This window comes from Eublepharis macularius, chromosome 5, assembly GCF_028583425.1.
Source record: "Eublepharis macularius isolate TG4126 chromosome 5, MPM_Emac_v1.0, whole genome shotgun sequence".
Classification (NCBI taxonomy): domain Eukaryota; kingdom Metazoa; phylum Chordata; class Lepidosauria; order Squamata; family Eublepharidae; genus Eublepharis; species Eublepharis macularius.
In genome coordinates this window covers 108,971,138-108,991,549 of record NC_072794.1, presented here as the reverse complement: position 1 = coordinate 108,991,549, position 20,412 = coordinate 108,971,138, and the positions used below count along the sequence as shown (strand labels likewise).

The 20,412-nt window shown below is 44.5% G+C and overlaps 1 protein-coding gene across 3 annotated transcripts in view; it reads right to left on the bottom strand.

Moving 5' to 3' along the window:
- The window catches only part of ANKS1A (ankyrin repeat and sterile alpha motif domain containing 1A), a 196,130-nt gene that overhangs the window by 29,466 nt on the left and 146,252 nt on the right, over positions 1-20,412 (bottom strand). For all 3 annotated transcript variants that reach the window (XM_054979581.1, XM_054979582.1, XM_054979583.1), the window contains 3 exons: positions 6,422-6,520; positions 4,726-4,875; positions 4,459-4,566 (listed from right to left, as the gene is read on the bottom strand). In XM_054979581.1, the coding sequence (XP_054835556.1) occupies positions 4,459-4,566; positions 4,726-4,875; positions 6,422-6,520 (357 nt within the window). The remainder of the gene's footprint in view (positions 1-4,458; positions 4,567-4,725; positions 4,876-6,421; positions 6,521-20,412) is intronic.

Genomic DNA, 20,412 nt, shown 5'->3' with positions numbered 1-20,412 from the left:
CCGCAAATCATTAGCTTTGACTTCTCTTTTACATACAGAAAATCCGTGAAAGATTTCCAGATCTTCACAAAGTTGGCTGTCGTTTTATCCCTCAACAACTCCATTAATTTTGCCATTTCCGCAATCTCCAACTTTTCCACTAGCCTGTCATCTACTGTTGGAAATTTATTCAATTTCCAATACTGTGCGTAAACTATTCTTGCAGCCATTGTCATAAATCTGATCAAAATTCCAAATTCACTTTCTATTGAAGTATCCACTAAGCTCAATAGGCACATCTCTGGCTTTAATTGTAAAATCAAAAAGAGTCCAGTAGCACTTTTAAGATTAACCAACTTTATTGTAGCATAAGCTTTCGAGAATCACAGTTCTCTTCGTCAGATGCATGGAGGGCAAGAAGAAACTGGTCAGATATAGAGAAGGAGAGGGGAGGAAGGAGTAGATGCAAACAGCTGCTTCTGATATGGAGATCAGTTTGCTTCTGTTAAGGAAATCAGTTACTTCTGATAATGAGATAACCATTCATAGTCCCTATTCAGTCTCAGCCGGAGTTAAATTTACATATGAATTCCAATTCAGCAGCTTCCCCTTGGATTTTGTTTTTGAAAGGTTTCTGTTGAACTACAGTGACCTTTAAGTCTTTGATGGAATGTCCTGGTAGATTGAAGTGTTCTCCCGCTGGTTTCTGGATGTTGCCATTTCTAATGTCAGATTTGTGTCCATTTATTCTTTTGCGTAGAGGTTGGCTGGTTTGTCCAATGTACAGAGCAGATGGACATTGTTGGCACATGAGGGCATATATTGCATTGGAGGATGAGTAGCTGTAAGAGCCAGAGACAGTGTAGTTGATGCCATTGGGTCCTGTAATTGTATTCCCTGGGTAGATATAAGGGCAGAGCTGACATCTGGGTCTGTTGCAGGGCCTGGTACCTGTGCTGGTGACTCTGCTAGCCGATTCATGATTGTAAGTGAGAAGTCGTTTAATTGTAAGTTACTCTTTAACATTTTTTGCATTGTTAGGTATATTTGTTTCCAATACTTTTTAGCAATAGGGCAGGTCTACCACATATGGTAGAAGGAACCCTCATTTTTTTGGCATTTCCAACATTTATTTGACACCCCATTAAACATCTTAGCTAATTTTTGTGGGGTCATGTACCACCTGTACATCATTTTATAAAAATTCTCTTTCAAATTATAACATAATGTAAATTTTAGACCATACTTCCACATTTTCTCCCATTGCTCCATATGGATATTATATCCAAAGTTTTTAGCCCATTCACTTGTTCTTCTTCCAGTTCTATTTTTAACACAAATTTGTACATTCTAGATATTAAGTAATCTTCTTTTGTACATAACTCTTTTTCAAAAGTACTAGTTATTTCTTCCATGCCATACATTTTGAGGTCATTTTTAAACCTTTCTAATTGCATATATGCAAACCTCTGACAATCCAGACCTTTCTCTTTCATGGTTGTTGTGGGTTTTCCGGGCTCTATTGCCATGGTCTTGGCATTGTAGTTCCTGACGTTTCGCCAGCAGCTGTGGCTGGCATCTTCAGAGGTGTAGCACCAAAAGACAGAGATTTCTCAGTGTCTCTCAGAGGTGACACTGAGAGATCTCTGTCTTTTGGTGCTACACCTCTGAAGATGCCAGCCACAGCTGCTGGCGAAACGTCAGGAACTACAATGCCAAGACCACGGCAATACAGCCCGGAAAACCCACAACAACCATCGTTCTCCGGCCGTGAAAGCCTTCGACAATACTTTCTCTTTCAGTTCCTCTCGAGTACATTTTTATCTCCCCTTGTGAAAAACTACATAAATCATAATATGTTAGCCACTTATCTTTATGTAATATTTTTCTTCTAAATAGTGCCTTATGTGGTGAAAGCAAGAACATCTTATAGGACGTTTATGAAAGCCTATGAGGTGGCAGTGAAGGCACTGAAAAGGGAATTTTAGGCAGCATCCATTGCGTCTGCAAGCTCATGCCCAGCACAATTATTTAAAATTGTTCGGTCTTTGGTCTCCCTCTCACAGGGAGACTGTCAAATTGCTAATTTGAAACTTAGCTATGCCGCTTTTGGGAGCTATTTCGCGGGCAAAATCATGTCTCTCTGCTGCAACCTGCCGGCCACGGTTGATACAGTAAGGGAACTGGAGACCCCTTGGGTGTCTTCTGGACCAATGTTAGATCATTTTAGTCTGCTCTCCCAGGACGAGGTTGACAGGACCCTGCGGGCAGTGACGCCCACTACCTGCCTCTTGGACCCCTGCCCTTCATGGCTGCGTAAAGCCAGCGCTGATGAGCTTCGAGTTTCTCTGGAGACCATTGTTAATCTCTCCTTAAGCTCAGGGATTTTTCCAGGAGCATTAAAGGAAGCAGTGGTGCGGCCCCTTCTGAAAAATACATCTTTGGACCTTGCCGACCTGTCCAGTTACTGCCCAGTCTTGAACCTCCCATTTCTGGGTGACTGAGTGGGCGGTGGTGGAACAGCTGCAGGTGTTCCTGAAGGATTCCTCTGTCCTGGACCCCTTCCAGTCCGGCTTCTGCCTTGGCCATGGGATGGAGACGATACTGGTCGCCCTCACAGATGACCTCTGCAGACATCTGGATAGAGGTGGGTCGACGCTGCTAGTGTTGCAAGATCTCACGGCAGCGTTTGATACAGTTGACTACGATCTGTTGACTCACTGCCTCGCCAACGTGGGGATTCGGGGGGCTGCCTTGCAGTGGCTCGTCTCTTTTCTCCATGGTTGGGGACAGAGGGCTGCGCTGGGGGACCAGTTATCACCTCACCACCCCTTAATGTGTGGTGTCCCTCTGGGATGATATTCTCCCCGATGTTATTTAACATCTACATGCGTCTCATCGCCCAGTTGGTGTGGAGCTTTGGATTGGGTTGTCATGAGTATGCCAATGACAGCCAACTCTATCTGTTGATGGCCGGACAGCCAGACTTTGCTCCAGAAAAGCTGGCCAGGGCTTTGGATTGGGTTGTCATGAGGATGCCAATGACAGCCAACTCTATCTGTTGATGGCCGGCCAGCCAGACTTTGCTCCAGAAAAGCTGGCCAGGGCTTTGGATTGGGTTGTCATGAGGATGCCAATGACAGCCAACTCTATCTGTTGATGGCCGGCCAGCCAGACTTTGCTCTAGAAAAGCTGGCCAGGGATTTGGAGGCTGTGACTGGCTGGTTGAAACAAAGAAGACTGAAACTGAATCCCATGAAGATGGAGGTTCTTTATCTGGGCTGTGGGCTGACAGGTTCTGATATCTAGCTCCCATCCCTTGATGGGACGCTAGTGATGCTTATGCCAGTGGTGAGGAGTTTGGGTGTGATCCTGGATGTCTCTTGGTCAATGAAGCCCCAGGTCATGGCAGTTGCCAAATCTGTGTTCTTCTATCTTCATCAGATTAGGCAACTTGCTCCTCACCGCTCAGCCCACGATCTAGCTATGGTGGTCCATGCAATGGTCACCTCCAGGCTGGAATACTGAAATTCGCTCTATGCTGGGCTGCCCATGGGTCTGATCCAGAAGTTCAGAATGCAGCAGCACATATTTTGACTGGGACTCTGTTCCGGTCACATATAACACTAGTTTTGCGCCAGCTGTTCTGGCTCCCAGTAGAATTCTGGATCAGGTTCAAGGTTTTGGCTTTAACTTTTAAAGCCCTTAGCGAACTGGGACCAGAATACGTGCAGGACCACCTTTCACCATATGTTCCCCGGAGACTGCTCCATTCGGCAGATAAACATCTACTGGCGGTCCCTGGCCCTAGGGAGGTTCGCTTTGCCTCAACCAGGGCAAGGGCTTTCTTGGTCCTGGCCTCAACCTGGTGGAACTTTCTGTTTGTGGCAACCCGGGCCCAGCGAGATTTACTATCTTTCTGCTGGGCCTGCAAGACAGAGATGTTCCACCAGGCATATGGAGGTTGAGGCGGGCAGGCCACCTAGGGTATTGGATCAGCCTCTTACCATGGGGGGGGGAGTATATGCCCCCCCCTCGGGTTCTGTAACCATCTGTAACTGGCCACCCTGCCCCGTGGGTTATTAGGCTGAGGCGGTGGGGCAAGATGTGCATTTTTTGTGTTATTAATGTTTATATTGTTACATAATTTTATTGTATTTATTGTACATTTTAAAATGTTACGGTACCCTCTGAGCCCACTTGCAAGGAGAGCAGAACAGAAATCAAATTAATTAAATATATAAATAAGTACAAATTTTTCATTTTCAATTTATGCCCAAATGGAGATGCTATGCAGCACCTGAGTTCTCAATTAATATATTTAAAGCATTTCCAAAAGTTCCCTCCTGACAAGGTTTCGCTACTGCTGTTGGAAGGATGGGAAAAAAGCAAGAATGACAGAAAACAGAATTTCTGTTAGCCCCAGTGTTCTATGAAGAATTACCAGGCAAGTGGTCACAAATATAAACTATGACTCACCCTTAGCTGAGAGAACCGTGGTGGTTTTTGTGGAGGCTCCTCATATGGCCTATCTGCCAGGGAGGCTATTATACGCTTACGATGACCAAGAAGAATTACTTTAAGCACCTACAAGGAAGGTGAAAGCATTTTTAAAAAACTGAATGTGTTCTGTGTTGTAACTCCTCAATATCAATTTGTGAAAGAGTTCAGTAGAACAAATACTGTTCATTACACGACATATCTGAATGTTGATGTTAACTGGAGTTAAACATGTTGAATGCTCACATTGACTAGTTCTAGCTCCCAGAGGTTTTTCACAGAGTCTATAGAGCTGTAGCCACTTGACAGAAATGACTGAATATAATCCTGCAGTCCCAGGGAATCAAGCCAAGCAGGAACAGAAGGCTGAGTCCCATCACTGCCCAGAGATTTTACCTGCAGAAAATGCAAGACAGAAAAGCCTCAGTTATATGAGATTTCAGATTTCAAGAACTGATGAAAATGTTAACTCAATAATGGAACTCCAGATGGTTGAAGCAATTAACATTAGTAAGTTTTTACAGAAACTCTACAAATCCCTGTGAAGAACTATGAAGTCCATTGCAGAAATGAGACACAGGGATTATTAGCAAGTTATAAGCAAACACATAACCTAATCCTAGCAGCACCCGCCCTCCAAGGAATAGCTGCTTAGGAATAGCTGCTTTAGGAATAGCAGTTTGAATCATAAAAGAGGTGGCATAGGGTTCCTTAACTTGCTGCTGCTTTTCTGCTCCAAACTGTCTCCCAAGTTTTTCCTATCTTCAAAGTACCTCCCCCCTGCACAGTTTCTCCCTCTCCAAATCACCCTGGCATCTCCAGGGTTGGGGGGAAGGTTGCCAGGGTTCTGTCACGATTGTGTGAGAGCTCCCATGCTGGTCTGAAGGCCATTAAGACCCTATACAGCTAAGTGTTCTCAGATGTCAACAGATCCATGTATGGCTAAATGTTCTCACATGTCAATAGATTCAAATTCTGAATGTGATATATTGATCAGAGGAGGACTGAAATACACTGGTCAAATCTAGCAAGCTGACGTACCTTCTATTGGCTCATTAAATATACAGCCCACAACCAGGAACCTAATCTGAGATATTATGCATAAAACTGTATTGTTTGTGCTTAGTAATTATTATTAGATAAGATTGCATCTTAATGCTTCTGGGTTTAAGAAGCAGACCCTTTTTTATATTGCCTTTCACCCCAAAATAATTTTTAACTTCCTGATAGGACTTAAGTGCATAATATTTTGCTTTACAAAATGACAAAGTGCTGAATACAAATCAAGTTTCTTAAATCTGCTGGAAACACTTTTGGCTAAACTATGTATCTTGCAGCTTAAAGGTGTGAACAAGGTGCCTTGTTGCATCTGACCATTAGTCATCTGGGACCATAGTGTCTATTTTGATAACTCTCCAGCTTCTCATCCACAGAAAGGTCTTCCTGAAAGCTTGCTACATAAGAACTTTTTAACTGGAGATGCCAGGAGGAACTGAAAGTATGCACTTTACTACTGAGCTACAACATAACCTCCGCTACGGCTAGTCTAGTCAGTATACTCCTATAGCCAGTCTACTGCTAGCTTTTATCTTAGGACAAACCAGTCAACAAACCTGTTGCCAGAGTTTGGGCCTACTCTAGTTGTCATCTTTCAGCCATAAAATTTATAGTTTGCTCAAAAGCTGGAGAACCTTATTTTGTATTTATACATCACTACAACTGATCCAGTACTCAGCCTTGATACTTTACTCTGACTTCTGCTTAAATGACTAAAAAGAATACCTCTGATTTTTTACTATGGATCCCCCAAGGATTACAGCAGAAAGGAATAATTTGCTTCTCTTATAAAATTCACAATCCATCCACAATCCAGGACAGCAAGATATCCTAAAACTACTTGGCTGTACTGTGTCCCTTTGTGGAAAACGTTTATCATATTGACCTTAGGAAGAGAACGTGCTGCCTGGAGAAGTTTTCTGCGGTGCTGTGCGTCACTAATACCAATCTCCCGGAGGTCCTGATCTTCCATAACATTACAGCCCTGCAGGAAGACAAAAGTCCAACATAGGAACAGGCACTGTAGAAACAGAGAAATTAAGCCTAGCATTCACTTATGTCATTCCAAACCGTAAAGGTCTCTCATGCAGCTGTACACTGTCTTCTCCTCCTGGAACACACAACCGTGCTGGTCTCTTGTCACAGGACTACTGCTGCCTCTATACAGCAACAGAATATGGGTTATAAATGAAATAAATAAACTTGTTCTATTGGGAAAACTGCAACTGATGCAAGCATTTATCTGGTTATCTGGATAAACCCTTCTGGATTCAAATCTATGATACATTCAGATCAGAGGAAAGGTGGCTACTTCATTTGATACGAAGGACAGAATAGGAAAGAAAAGTAATCATGGAAGTAACAGTAAGGAGGCCACACTTGCCCCCACTCTAGTTGATCTTGTCCTCCAGGTGAAGATAAATGGATTCTCCATCAGAGGGGAGCTTGTTCTTACTGCCTCACTGCATTTCAAATACTTTCCTCTCTCGAATGCCCCCATTTTCACCTCTATGCATCACTGGCTACATCTGAAGTCCCTAGTGACTAAATGTGAGAGGCTGCTGTCTCAAGGGTACTTCATGTTCTTCAGCCACTTGACATGCTATCCATAGCCTACTTTCCCTGTCCCTGCCACCCCATTTCTTTACATCCAATAAATTTAAGCAATCTGATTTACATAACCTTCTCCATTTCATGCATGCTTGCTTTCATTAGTCATACCTTTGATCATAGCTCAACAACTTGGTATATCAGAGCTGTAGCTTCAGCTGACTACCCTTTCCTCCTAGTCAGCCTTGCTAATGTACAGCAGTGGCATACAGGGAAAGTTCATTTTTGCTTAAACACCCGTGAGGGCCAGAGAGACAAAACTGAATTTATTTTAGAGGGTGCTGACAATCCAGAGAAGATCAGTATCAATGTAATTTATCACGTCACCATGGTGATAGAAGCAAGTCACCCCTCTGCCCGTGAGTGGCTTCCGTCATAATTACACTCTTTACACATTACAATGCATGCGAAGTGTGAGACAATGAATATGTAGTGCTCAAAAAAAGGCAACATGCAACAGGTACTTTACTATATCTCTATATTACATACTGACACCAAAATATCCCCTCCATTCTTGAAACAGCTATAGAGCAAAACCTGTTTTATTCAATCTACAATCACTACTTGTTATTTGCACCCAAAACTTAATTTACCATGTTGCCCAACTGTTCTAACCATTGCATGTCTATTTCATATGCAGCACTAATGATAGCTAAACAAATGCACAAAGTACAACAAAATAAAACTTTGATTTTCCCCAGGCCTCAGAGGTAGGACGCTCTGACCTTCCGCCTCTCCGTCTGGATCCCACCCCCTCAACGGTGTCCCGGTGCTTCTCCTCACCCATCCCTGTGCCCTTCTGGATTGGCCGTGTAGGGCGTGCTCATGCTGTTCAGCCCCCACGGCTTTTGCCTGAGCCCAGGCTCCTGCAGCCTCTCCTGGAGGTCCACCTCTGCTGCAGTCTGTGGCGCCATGCTTCCCAACCTTGCTTCCTGAATCTCTTGCCGAGGTGAGCTGCCACAAAAATCTTGAAACATCCCATAAAACTATTGCCACCAACATTAAAAAATGAAGACAAACCATAACTTTATTCAGAGGCCTAGTCTTCAACTTGTTGGAAGACAAAAGGTGGAACCTAGGTTCAGAACTAGATTCTCTTTCCTTACATTATACTACATTATGCTGGAGGCTCTGATTTTTTTCTAGTCCATATTATACCAATAAAGAGGATTAAACCTTGACTCTGAAAAAAAATCTTCACAGACAGAAGGGTAGATGGCACCCTAAAAATGCCCACCATTTTTAAAGCACAAAGCTAACAATCAAGATGAAGTCCCTTTCTGCTAACAAGACCAATCCAGAGAGTGTACTTACAATGGTTTCTACACACAGCAATAGGAGATATAGACACAAGCTCTACGACTGTTATTGCTGTACTAAGTTGAATTTTACAGGATTTTCCCAATCACTGTAAGATGCCCTGACCATCTGAAAATTTCCATCCCATGTCAGGTGTCAACACAGCCACTGAGAAGGAAGAATTGTTGTGTCTTCTGTGCAGGCACACATGGGAACTGAGCATGCACAGGCCAGCTGTGGAAGGCACAGGACACTCGCCTGGCCTTTTTGCGCACTTTTTGAGTGGGCACGGCTATAAAAGGCGGGGCGAGCAAATCTCTCCCTCAGTTCTTTAGCTGCTGCTGAAGAAGGATGTGCTGAAATTCAAGACAGAAGAAAATGAGAAGAAAAAGATGATTTTGAAGGTACTCTTCAAGAAGTATCTTAAGTGTGGATCCAAGATGGCCCAATCCGATGAGCACAAGAAATGCTTAATGTGCCTAGGAGAGGCATACAATATCGAGAGTTGTTGCGTGTGCAAGCAATTTGCACTGAAGGCCCGACATGAACAGGCATTGCGCCTAAAAGTGGCATTATGGATTCAGCCATGAACTGATTATGGGAGTCATCAGTCCCATTATGAACTGATGAAAGCTGCAAAAAAAGGACCTCAGTGCCCAGAACGGGCCTCCTTGGTACCTATTACTTTGGCTCCAAGTGCTGATAATAAGAACCAGTCAGTTCCTTCTACTTTGGCTCAAAGTGCTGACAATATGAACTAGTCGGTTCATAAGTATTCTGGCCCATCTCAGTCTTCATCCAAGCCACTGTTGAAAAAGGCCAAGCTAAACTCGAAGCATGCTGAAAAGCACCCGGCTCTGAAACTACAAAAGAAAAAACGGTCCTCAGCTTTGGCTCCATCTGCCTCCATGGCATTCAGCCTGCCTGCGGCTCCAAGAATGCCCTCTCTGATCCCAAGATGTCAGTCAACCTTGGTTCCTGCCATTCAAAAGGCAGGATTCCAGATCTCTCAGACCTGGGAGTGCTGTTATCTCCATTACCACTTTCCCCAATGCAACCTGCATAGAAGGAAGCAGTTTCCTTGGTTCCAACTGACACCGAGAGTTGTCCAGAGGTTGTTAGAAATCACAGATGTCCATGAGATCCATACCCCTATGAGTCTCCTTACCATTATTATGCCTACAGCATGGAAGGCTCTCCGGGTCTCTAAACGCACTTCACTACTATCTGCACGATGACTACTACCCTCTGGAACCTCACCCTTCAGTCACAAAGACAAGACCTCTCTTGGTTCCTCCTATGGTTCCTGAAGACACTGCGTCTGCAGAACCAACACTTGATCCACCAATGCATTCTGACGACGGTTCCAACTCCAGTTCCAACTTGGCATCCGAGCCATCCCCTTCCGAGTGTATCATGGAGGACTCTGCTGTGTCTCCCACTGAAGACCTTCGCCTCTACTCTGAACAGCTAGTCAATGGCAAGGTCACTGGAAACTGAAGTTATTTGTTCCGCTCCGACTTCGTCAGATCCAGTCTTCAATGTTCTCCACTCCGAGGCAACGGGCCTGGTGGCGTTTTTCATCATGCAGGGGATGATAGATGCTACAAACGAAGTTTGGTCTATGGCGGCATCCGCACCAGCAACCTCAAGGAAGTTAGATAACCTCTATAAGACCAAGCAAGACAGGGCTGGGTTCCTGTTCAACCACTCTCCTTCAAATTCTATTGTTTCAGAAACCCTACAAAGCAAGGGTCTTCCGCTGGTAATTCTGCCCCCACAGATAAAGAGGGCAGAAAGCTTGATATTTTGGGGAGAAAAGTTTATGCCTCATCAACCCTAAATTTATGTATTGGCAATTATGAAGCCATTATGGCCAGGTGGGACAAGATTGGTCCTTATTTAAGTCTCATCTCTGATGAGAAAAAGTGTCTCACAAAAAATTTTCCAAGGAGAAGCCCTTTGCTCTCAAAGCAAGAAATTCTCACAAGACACACTGGGGATTGCTCTGCACGAGCTATGACATCGTGCTTTGGAGGCATGTGTGGCTTAGAACCATTGCATTAGCTCCACACCATAGATTAAGGATTGAGGACCTACCCTTTGAGAGAAATAGTATTTTCTCATCAACCACTGATGATGCACTTAAGAAAATAAAGGATAAGGTGACTGCTAGGTCATTAGGAATTACCCTGGTTGTTCCATACAAACACCAGTTCCCCACTAGACCCTATCCTCATTACAACCCCAGGTACAATTGGTTCCCATCTCAACCGAACCAGCATGTCCCTCAGAACCAGCAACATGCTGATTCCACAATACCCTCAATGGAGGTATTACCGTCTCAAGTCAAAGGACGGTTCCAATTTCCCCCAGAAATTTCCCCCAGAGAGCAGTTGTGCTCCACCGAACAAAGTTTTTGATGCCAAGCCATCTTTCTCCCTCCCTGTTGGTCAATCCTTGCCCTTACCTGCATGGGAGAAAACTACCCAAGAGCTCTGGGTACTGTCAATAGTTCGGGAAGGTTACTTCATAGAGTTCAAATCCATTCCCCCAAACGTTCTTCCCCAGCTGAACGCCTCCCTCCCTCAAGCACTTTTGGTGAAGGAAATGTAAAGCCTACTACTGAAACAGGCCATAGAACCAGTTTCATCCTCCGGTTCCAATGGCATTTATTCCCAGTATTTCATGGTGGACCAAGAGTCAGGGGACTCCCGCCCCATCTTAGATCTCCGTTTTGTAAAAAAGTTTGTTGTTCCAAAAAAGTTCAGGATGTTATCATTAAAAGATGTTTTACCTCTTTTGGAAAAACACTGTTGGATCTAAACAACGTATATTTCCACATTCCAATATATGTTTTTTTACAGAAAATACCTTTGGTTCTAAAAGATACCAATACAAGGTCCTTCCTTTCAGCCTCTCCTCTGCCCCTCGGGTGTTCACCAAAGTTATGGCAGTAGTGGTTGGCCACCTCAGGGAGAAGGGTTGCACTGTATTTCCCTATCTGGACGACTGGCTTATTGTGGGGCAGTTCAAAGAGTTTGTCTCTTATCACACCTCGTTAAGTGTTGTCAACCTTCCAACAACTGGGTCTCAGGGTCAATTTGGAGAAGTCTTCTTTGGTTCCACAACAGAGGATAACATTTATACGAGCAGTGTTGGACTCCATACTTGCTTGGGTTTTTCCCAGCAAGGAACAGATAGCTCAGTTCTGAGTCACTCTGAACAAGGTGTGCTCTTTCAGACATCAAAGCATAAGGGAAATCCAAAGACGGTTAGGTTTTATGGCCTCTCTGACATTGATAGTTCTCTATGCCAGACTCTGGCTGTTACAAAATTGATTTGTCAGGATATTTCATCTGCACTACCAGAACCCGTACAAGTGGTTCTCGGTTCTGAGGATTATTCACAAAACCCTGTCATGGTGGAACGATGAACGGAACCTAATGGTAGGGACCCCGTTTGGTTCCAGCCTCATTCACCTCTCCACTTACATAGATGTTTCTCTGTTGGAGTGGGGGGGGGGCTTACTTTGGAGACAAGCAGGTGAACAGCCTTTGTTCCCAACATGAGTCAAAGTTTCACATCAACCTTCTGGAACTAAGAGCTATCCAATTTGCCCTAAAAGCCTTCCTCCACCTTGTCAAGGGCAAGAATGTTCATATATGCATGAACAACACAACTGCCATGTATTATCTGAACAAGCAGGGGGGCATGGTCTCCCTGTTCCTCTGCCGGGAATCCGCTCTCATTTGGGAATGGGCAATCCAACATCAGGTTTCCCTCACAACCATCCACATCGCTGGGGAGTACAACACTCTCGCAGATGCCTTGAGTTGATCTAAGGATCTCAATTACGAATAGTCCATACAGATTTCCTTCAACTCTTGTTCTGAAACTGGGGGTTTCCAACTATAGACCTCTTTGCTACTGTTCTCAACAAGAGGTGTCCCCAATACTGCTCTGGAGCAGGCAAAGGGAAGTCCTCCCTAGGAGACACTTTCCAAATTTCCTGGTCAGGCAGTCTGCTGTATACTTTCCCTCCTCTCCCTCTCATTACTTTAACATTCAGCAAAATGGTGAGTGAGAAGTCATCAGCGATTGTAATCACCCCTTATTGGCCAAGACAGACTTGGTTCTCCACCCTGTCCAGAATATCACAGGGAAGGACGTATTGATTTCAGCTGTCACCAACTCTTCTTCAGGACAACATGGTTCTTTACCACGATATAGACACTCTGAAGCTGCCAGCTTGGTTAGTGTCCCCTCCAATTTAGAGTTCTCTTCCCCAGACAGAAACAATTTTACAGGCTAGAAAGCCTTCCATCTGAAAGTCATACTCTGGGAAGTGGAAATGTTTCTCCCTTTGGGCAGTTGAACAGAGCTTAGCCCCTTCTTTGACTCCCTTGCCATCTGTCTTAGACTATCTGGTCCTGTTAAAGAACCAGGGACTTTCTAACTCCTGTGAGAAAGTCCATCTGGAGGCCATCTTGGCCTATCATGAGGGGGTGAACGGTAGGTCCCTCTCCTTCCAACCAGAATGCAAGTCTTTCATTAAAGGCTTGGCTACCCTCCTGTGTCCAAACCCACTCCTCAGTGGAACCTATCTTTGGTTCTAACAATTCTCATGCATAAGCCTTTCCGGCCTTTAGCTACCTGTTCTTTCAAATTTCTGACAGCTAAGATGGTCTTCTTAGTGGCCATCAGCCAGGAGGGTGAGTGAAATGCACGCCCTAAGGTATGATCCACCTTTCCTCAGAATGTTTGCAGACAAGGTGGTTTTCTGTCCCAGTCTCCAGTTCCTTCCTAAGGTGGTCAGTTCCTTCCTAAGGTGGTCTCTGCTTTTCACCTCAACCAGGACATTACTCTACCAGTGTTTTGTCCTTCTCCTTCTACAGAGGCTGACAGGCTCCTACACACATTGGACGTCAAGCGTGCTCTGTGTGTTTTTACCTGGACAAGACTCTTGCCTTCAGAAAGGACCCTAATCGATTTGTTTCCTTCAAAGGAGCTAAAAAAGGGACAGAAAGTCACTGCTCAAACTATCTTCAACTGGTTGGTGTAGCTCATTAAAGAGTAGTTAGCCATGTTAGTCTGTAGTAGCAAAATAGAAAAGAGTCTAATGGCACCTTTAAGACTAACCAACTTTACTGTAGCATAACTGTAGCTACTGGACTCTTTTCTATTTCATTAGTGTTATGGACAATCCAAACAGTCGTGCCCTTTGAACATCAGAGCACATTCAACAAGGGTCCAGTCAACTTCATCAGCATTTAGTCTGGGCATTCCACTTGTGGATTTGTGCAAGGCGGCCACCTGGTTAACTCTGTCCACCTTTATTAAAACACTATGTGATTGACACAGACTCCAGAAAAGACAATGCAGTTGGCAAGGCTGTCCTGAAGAGTCTTTTTCAATGATGATGAGCAACACGATCACCTCCTGGGTAAGTTAGCTCACTACTCTCCCATGTGGGACTGCACAGAAGACACGACGATGCAAACAGGGGTGTGCCTACCTGTAACTGTTGTTCATCGAGTGTTCTTCTGTGCAGGCACACATCCCTCCCTCCTTTCCCCACCGTGTGCTCTTTAAATATGCTAATTTCTCCTTCTTCACCTACGGCTTATTGAACTGAGAGAGGGATCTGCTCGCCCTGCCTTTTATAGCCACGCTCACTCAAAAAGAGTGCAAAAACGTTGGGCATCTCGCAACTTTTGGAGTTTTGATACATACGTGGCTGGCCTGTGCATGTGCAGTTCCCATGTGCGCTCGATGAAGAACACTCGATGAACAACAGTTATAGGTAGGTGCAACCTTGTTTTCTCCAATGATCACCATTGCACATCCACTCCTAATTAGATCCACCCTTTGCTGTCAATATATGGGGGGGGGGGGTCTATTGGAAAGCCAAGCATTGTGAAAGCTACTATAAACATAGTATTAAAATAATTCACTGATTGACAGTGAATATGCCATTTGCTGAATTTGCAAGGTCAGATCATTTTCTTTACACATGAAATAACAGCAATAATTGCATGCTGTTCATATAGTTCATACATCCATTTGTTTGGTTTCTTCACCAAAGAACACCAAAGTACTATTACAAAAAATAAAGAGTCTTATAAAGTACAACTGACTCTCAAAGTGTAACAAAAACTATTTTACTGCAACAGAACCATAATTATAAACTAACAATATTTGTATTCAAACTCCTCTTTGCAGGATAGGGACCAAGTATTACTGAAAAGGGATGTGCATTTTGGATTTGGTATTCCATTAAAAAACCTTAATTTTACCTGATTTGGTAAAATTTGGTATTATCAAACTCAAAAGGGAATACCAAATCAGATTTGGTATTCCCAAACTCTAGTTTGCTAAATTAATTTGGGTTAATTTGGTAAACTTCGATAATAGTGGCTGGGCTGTTCCTTTGCTAAGGAATAGCAAAAAAAAATGTTTCCTTGCCTTTTTTTATCAGATGGGAGTGGGGAAAAGGGATGGGGGAGTGAGGCTGTGGCAGGTGAAGGGAGGGGGAGTGACTGGCTAATTCTTGCAGGAGCTCTCCTTCTCTGGCCAATGCAATTCTCTAGGAGAGTGCTTTTTAAAAACTGCCCTGCAGAGTTAAATAGGCAGGCTTGCCTGAGAGCAGCCCCCCAGGAGAGATCAGAGACCCTGCCTACTCCTGGTCATGGACTCTCTCTCTGTGGTCTGGCCTAGGCCTAGCCTGCTTTGGACTCAAGGTGGACTGTGACTGGATCCTGCTGCCCACTGAGACCTGCACCTGGAGGACTTCTGCATCTGGAGGATTTCTGCTGCTGCTGCCTGGTTTGAGAGTTGTAGGCATATTGGGTTTTTTTTCTCTTTGGCGGGGAAGGCGTTGGCCTGGTGTCTGGGAGAGAGAGGAGAGGGGGAGAAAGGTAAAGTGTTTTTTTAAGTTTAATTTTGAAAGCTGTGGGTTTTTGCTGTGTGTGTGTGGGGGGGGGGGTCAGCTTCCCCAGGGATGAGCTTGCATTTGGGAGAGTGCCTTATCTGTGGAATCCTTGCCCTGTGTGTACGTGCCCCTTGGAAAGAACTTGGGAATGGAGAGTGGTTGGTCAGCCTGCTCAGAGACTGCTGGGGTTGGGGGGGGGGGCGGGAAAGGTGCATCAGTTTGGTTCTATTGGACTGTCTGGTGTAGAGCTTACATTTAGAAGTACGCCTCTGACCATGGCAGCCTTGCCCCATGTGTTCTGCAGTAGAATTCAGCTTGGACTTTTTTCCCCACAATGGGAACTAATGGAGTTGGGGGAGCTTCTTTGGGGGGGCATAAAGTGGCCCCTGGGGTCCAATCTCTCTGAAACTTGGGGGTCTTTAGAGGACAGTCAGGAGTAGTTCCCCTGAAAATTTGGTGGATTTTGCTTGCAAAAATGCTACCCCTTGTGGATAGCCCCCATAGGGAATAATGGAGATTGGAAGTGGTTGGGGGCACCTTCTTTGGGGGTGGTATAAAATGGCCCCCCCAGAGTCCAATGTTTATGAAACATTAGAGGAAGTTAGGAGAAGGTCCTGTGAAAATCTGCTGAAATTTGTTCAGAAAATGACCACCCCCAGCTACCGAAAAAAACCCCAAATTGAGTTTCCCATAGGAAATAATGGCCAAACTTTACCAAATTTGCGCTGTAATACCAAACTAGAGAATCAATTTGGTATTTGGGAAATACCAATTTTTTCCAGTTTGGTATTACCGAACAAAATAAGGGAATTTTTTCCTGTGCACATGCTTATTACTGAACACGAATCAACAAATAAAAGCAAGGTTTTAGATCCTCCCTTAGTAACTCGTTTTATAGACAGTAACATAATTTCACAGAAATGAAATTACGCTTTGTTATTGAGGTCTCATACCAACCCCCATTTAATTGGGATGATTGAAACTTGTTGTTACAAAAAAAAATGGAAGGATTTTTAGACAGAATCCAGGAGGTTTAAATTCTAGCTTGAATTTAGCCAGTTTCCTCTCATTTTCTTGCATAGAAAGAGCTGTATGTTATTTCCTCTCTGTGTACTTAAAAGCATTTGTACCTTTAAGGATGCGATAGCATATTGTTTGCTGTGCCTTTAAGGGACTAGATTTTGTTGCATTGCAACCAGCTGGACTACACTGATTTGTAAAACGAAAAGGCCGTCCCCCATTTTATCACTAGCGAGTTTATCACTAAGAACATAAGAACATAAGCAAAGCCATGTTGGATCAGGCCAGTGGCCCATCCAGTCCAACATTCTGTCACACACAGTGGCTAGAAATCCAGTGCCATCTAAAGGACTGTCAGTGAGGCCAGGACACCAGAAGCCCTCCCACTGCCTTCCTTCCAGCACCAAGACAACAGAGCACCACCTCCCCACAAAGAGAATACCATCTATCTCCTGTGGCTAATAGCCACTGATGGACCTCTGCTCCATATATTTGTCCAGTCCCCTCTTGAAGCTGGCAATGCTTGTAGCTGCCACCACCTCCTGTGGCAACCACCTCCTGTGGCAACCACCTCCTGTGGCAACTAATGATCAACCACTGTATCAATCAGTTCATCAAATATACACAGCTTTTAATTAAACTTTCAACTGGAAGACTGTCACTGGCTCCCGTTTCTATCATGTAACTTGTTCATATTCATAGCCAATGAAGCAGATAATTCTTAAATTTATCAATGTACCCTCTTGTTCATTTTCCTATCCTACCAGCTCCCATTAAAGATAATGCCTCCAACCAAAGGTGGTTTCTGTTTTCCTATGATTATCATCTGTATTCACATCAGCAACGCAGTATCACAAAGGAATTTCGCGCACACTTCCTTCTCTCAGCTCCCATTTCTCCTGCACCTCCCTGACTGTACCACTGGAGGGATTTTTTTAAAAAAAATCTGTCAATGCTAACAGAGTTACAATTTATTGCCACAATTTACTAGTTCCTCTGGATTCCCACTTTTCATTAAGATTAGTCTATCTCTGCCTCATATTATATTATAACATTTTGGGAGCACAATCCGATAATAAGCAAGAAACAAACTATGTTTAATTTTTCACAGACAGCTTTTAGAGGATTTTCAGGCTATCAACCAGACAGAGCAAGTGTGCACTTTTTACTCTCTCTCAGCCTAACCTACCTCTCAGGGCTGTTATGAGGATAAAATAAAAGAGAGAACAATAGAACTGTAATTTGCTTTGGGTCCCGACTGAAGAAAAAAATGGTATAAACATCCACAAAATAAATAAATGTTTGGAGATTCTTGAACAAACTGAAAATTATCATGCTGAAAGTGCTAATTATGCATATGTAATACTCAACCAGTCACTACAGGCTTATGTTTTTGACTCCACTTTGCTGTGACCTCATGAAATCCCGCCCCAATTTAAGCATAACTCTTTTATCTTCCCAAGGAGGTCTATGAGAACTGGACTTTCTAGAGACAAAATGTGCAGAGCCAAACAGCAAAAACTACTCTGCTTTATCCAATAAGTAGGCCAAACAGAACATACAGGTAGAAAATAAGGGGGGGGGGGGTTTGACTTAATTGCTTTTGAGAGAAGATGTACATTTTAAAGCAAGGGGAAGCATTCACCAGGTGGTCCTTACTTACAAGCCTCTGAACATAAAATGGATTGGAGACAGGTTAAGCCTGGCAGGAGATCTCTTAATGCAATCATGTGGACCAGAATGGTTCAAAGTGTTGGGTTGGTTGACTGCTATTTTTTTAAAAAAACTTGAAAGCCTTGCAGCTTAATCCAAGAAAAAACGGACACTCCTACCTGACAGTGCAATGATGCTGTTATGGCCTATCATGCAGAGAAATCTTTCAGAGCTGAGATTCTTTCCTACCAGTATCTACTTTAAACACACAGTCCACTTCCCAAATGCAGCTGGATTGACTCTGATTACCAGAATCATGACATCAATTTTTTCTATGAAGTGCTGGGAAGGAAACAGGCATGCTAAGCAGAATCTCACCTTCCCCAATAACAAGCTGGCCTTTGCTATTATGTTTAAAATCTCTAACTGCAGTCTTAAAAAAAGTTCACATGTTGTTCATTAAATAAAACATCCTTGTCTTCATCAGTGCAAAAAGACAAGTGCATTTCTGAGACAGTTTCAAAGATACTGTGATTTCTAAACATCTTACTATATCTAAAAATGAAAGTATCACTAAAAAATTCTTCATTTGAATATTTAGGTCTCCTTGTGCCTAAAAATTCAGGCAAAGTACTATTTTCAGAATTTAAATGTGGGGAGGGGGGAGCTCCATATATTCAAGGTTAAACTGAAAAACAACAAAGGGTTGCAGCAAACAAATAGCACTCCCCCACACACAATTCATTAAATAATTAGATTTGTTCCTTTGACATGCATACCTAGGGCTATTCACAGTAGTCATTAGGTAGATAGAAATAAAAATTTGACTGGTGCTCCTGAGGATAATAATAATAATAATAACATTCGATTTATATACCGCCCTTCAGGACAACTTAATGCCCACTCAGAGCGGTTTACAAAGTGTTATTATTACCCCACAACAATCACCCTGTGAGGTGGGTGGGGCTAAGAGAGCTCAAGAGAACTGTGACTCGCCCAAGGTCACCCAGCTGGCTTTGTGGAGGAGTGGGGAATCAAACCCGGCTCTCCAGATTAGAGTCCCGTGCTCTTAACCACTACACCAAACTGGCTCTCTGGATAGTTGGAAACCAGGGCCGGATCGAGGGGGGCAGGGGGGGTAGCCTGCCCCTGGCACCACCCAAGAGGGGGTGCCGGGCACAGCTGCCAGCCGCCCAGGAGCGTGCCGTGGCTTGCCACGCGGGAGGCTGAGCGCAGGGTTGGGAGACCCTCACCAGCCCCGCCAATGGGGCGGCTGGCTTGCCGTGTGTGCAGGACCTCCCAGCCCTGTGCTCAGCCACCAGCGCAGCAAGCCAGCTACCCCAGCGCATACCCTTGCTGCCACCAGCTCCGTGGCTCACTGTGCGCTGGGGCGGCCGGCTTGCCGCGCGGGCGACACAGGGCAGCGGGGCATGTGAACCGTGTGGAGGGCCTCCTAGCCCTGTGCTAAGCCAGCCGCCCCAGCGCATGGTGAGCCGTGGAGCTCGCGGTGGCAAGGGTGTGCGCTGGGGCAGCTGGATTACTGCACGGGTGGCTGAGCGCAGGGCTAGGAGGTCCTGTGCACGGCAAGCCAGCCGACTGCCCCAGCACATGCCTGTGCTGCTGCCAACTCCACAGCTCACCGGGTGCTGAGGCGGCCGGCTTGCCGCACGGGCAGGCATGCCTCCCACCGTGCATGATGACAAAGCTGCTGAGTATCACTGCTTTTACATTTTCACCACGTTTCAGGTGGAAAGATTATGGGAATTTGTATATACAGATGTACACATAGAGAACTACACCATTTGCTATGACACATGGTGATACAAGTGTGGATCCATCCTTCATTATGCAAAGGAAATTAACATGTCCACCAGCCTATGAGCTAGGTCTAAGTTCCCTTCCCATATCAGTTCACCATGGTAAGCAATATTTATTAATGCTGTTTTTGCAAAGAGATAAGAAAAGAGCATATCAGTATATTCTGAAGAGAAGAAAGATGCTATTTAATCTCTGACATGGTATCTTTTTTACTTTTGTTAACCCAGTCACTTATGAATTAAATTAATACCTTACAGTAGTATAGTATTCTTCATTTACAATAAAAGCTGTCATGATCTGGCTGTGCCAGGAAGGCCTAGCAAGGCCTCAGAAGCCTGTTAGCAGTAGGAGTTGGCCTGCCTACGATTCCCAGGAGCCCCTGGCGTCCCTTTTGGTGTGGAGCGCATGCGCAAGTCCCCACAAGCGCGATGACGTCACTTCGGGGTGACATCATCGTGTGGCCGGGCGCTGCAGAATGCGCCTGAAATGGGCCGTTCTGCCATGGATCGGGACCGGTTTTGAGGCACTGCAGAGTGCAGGAG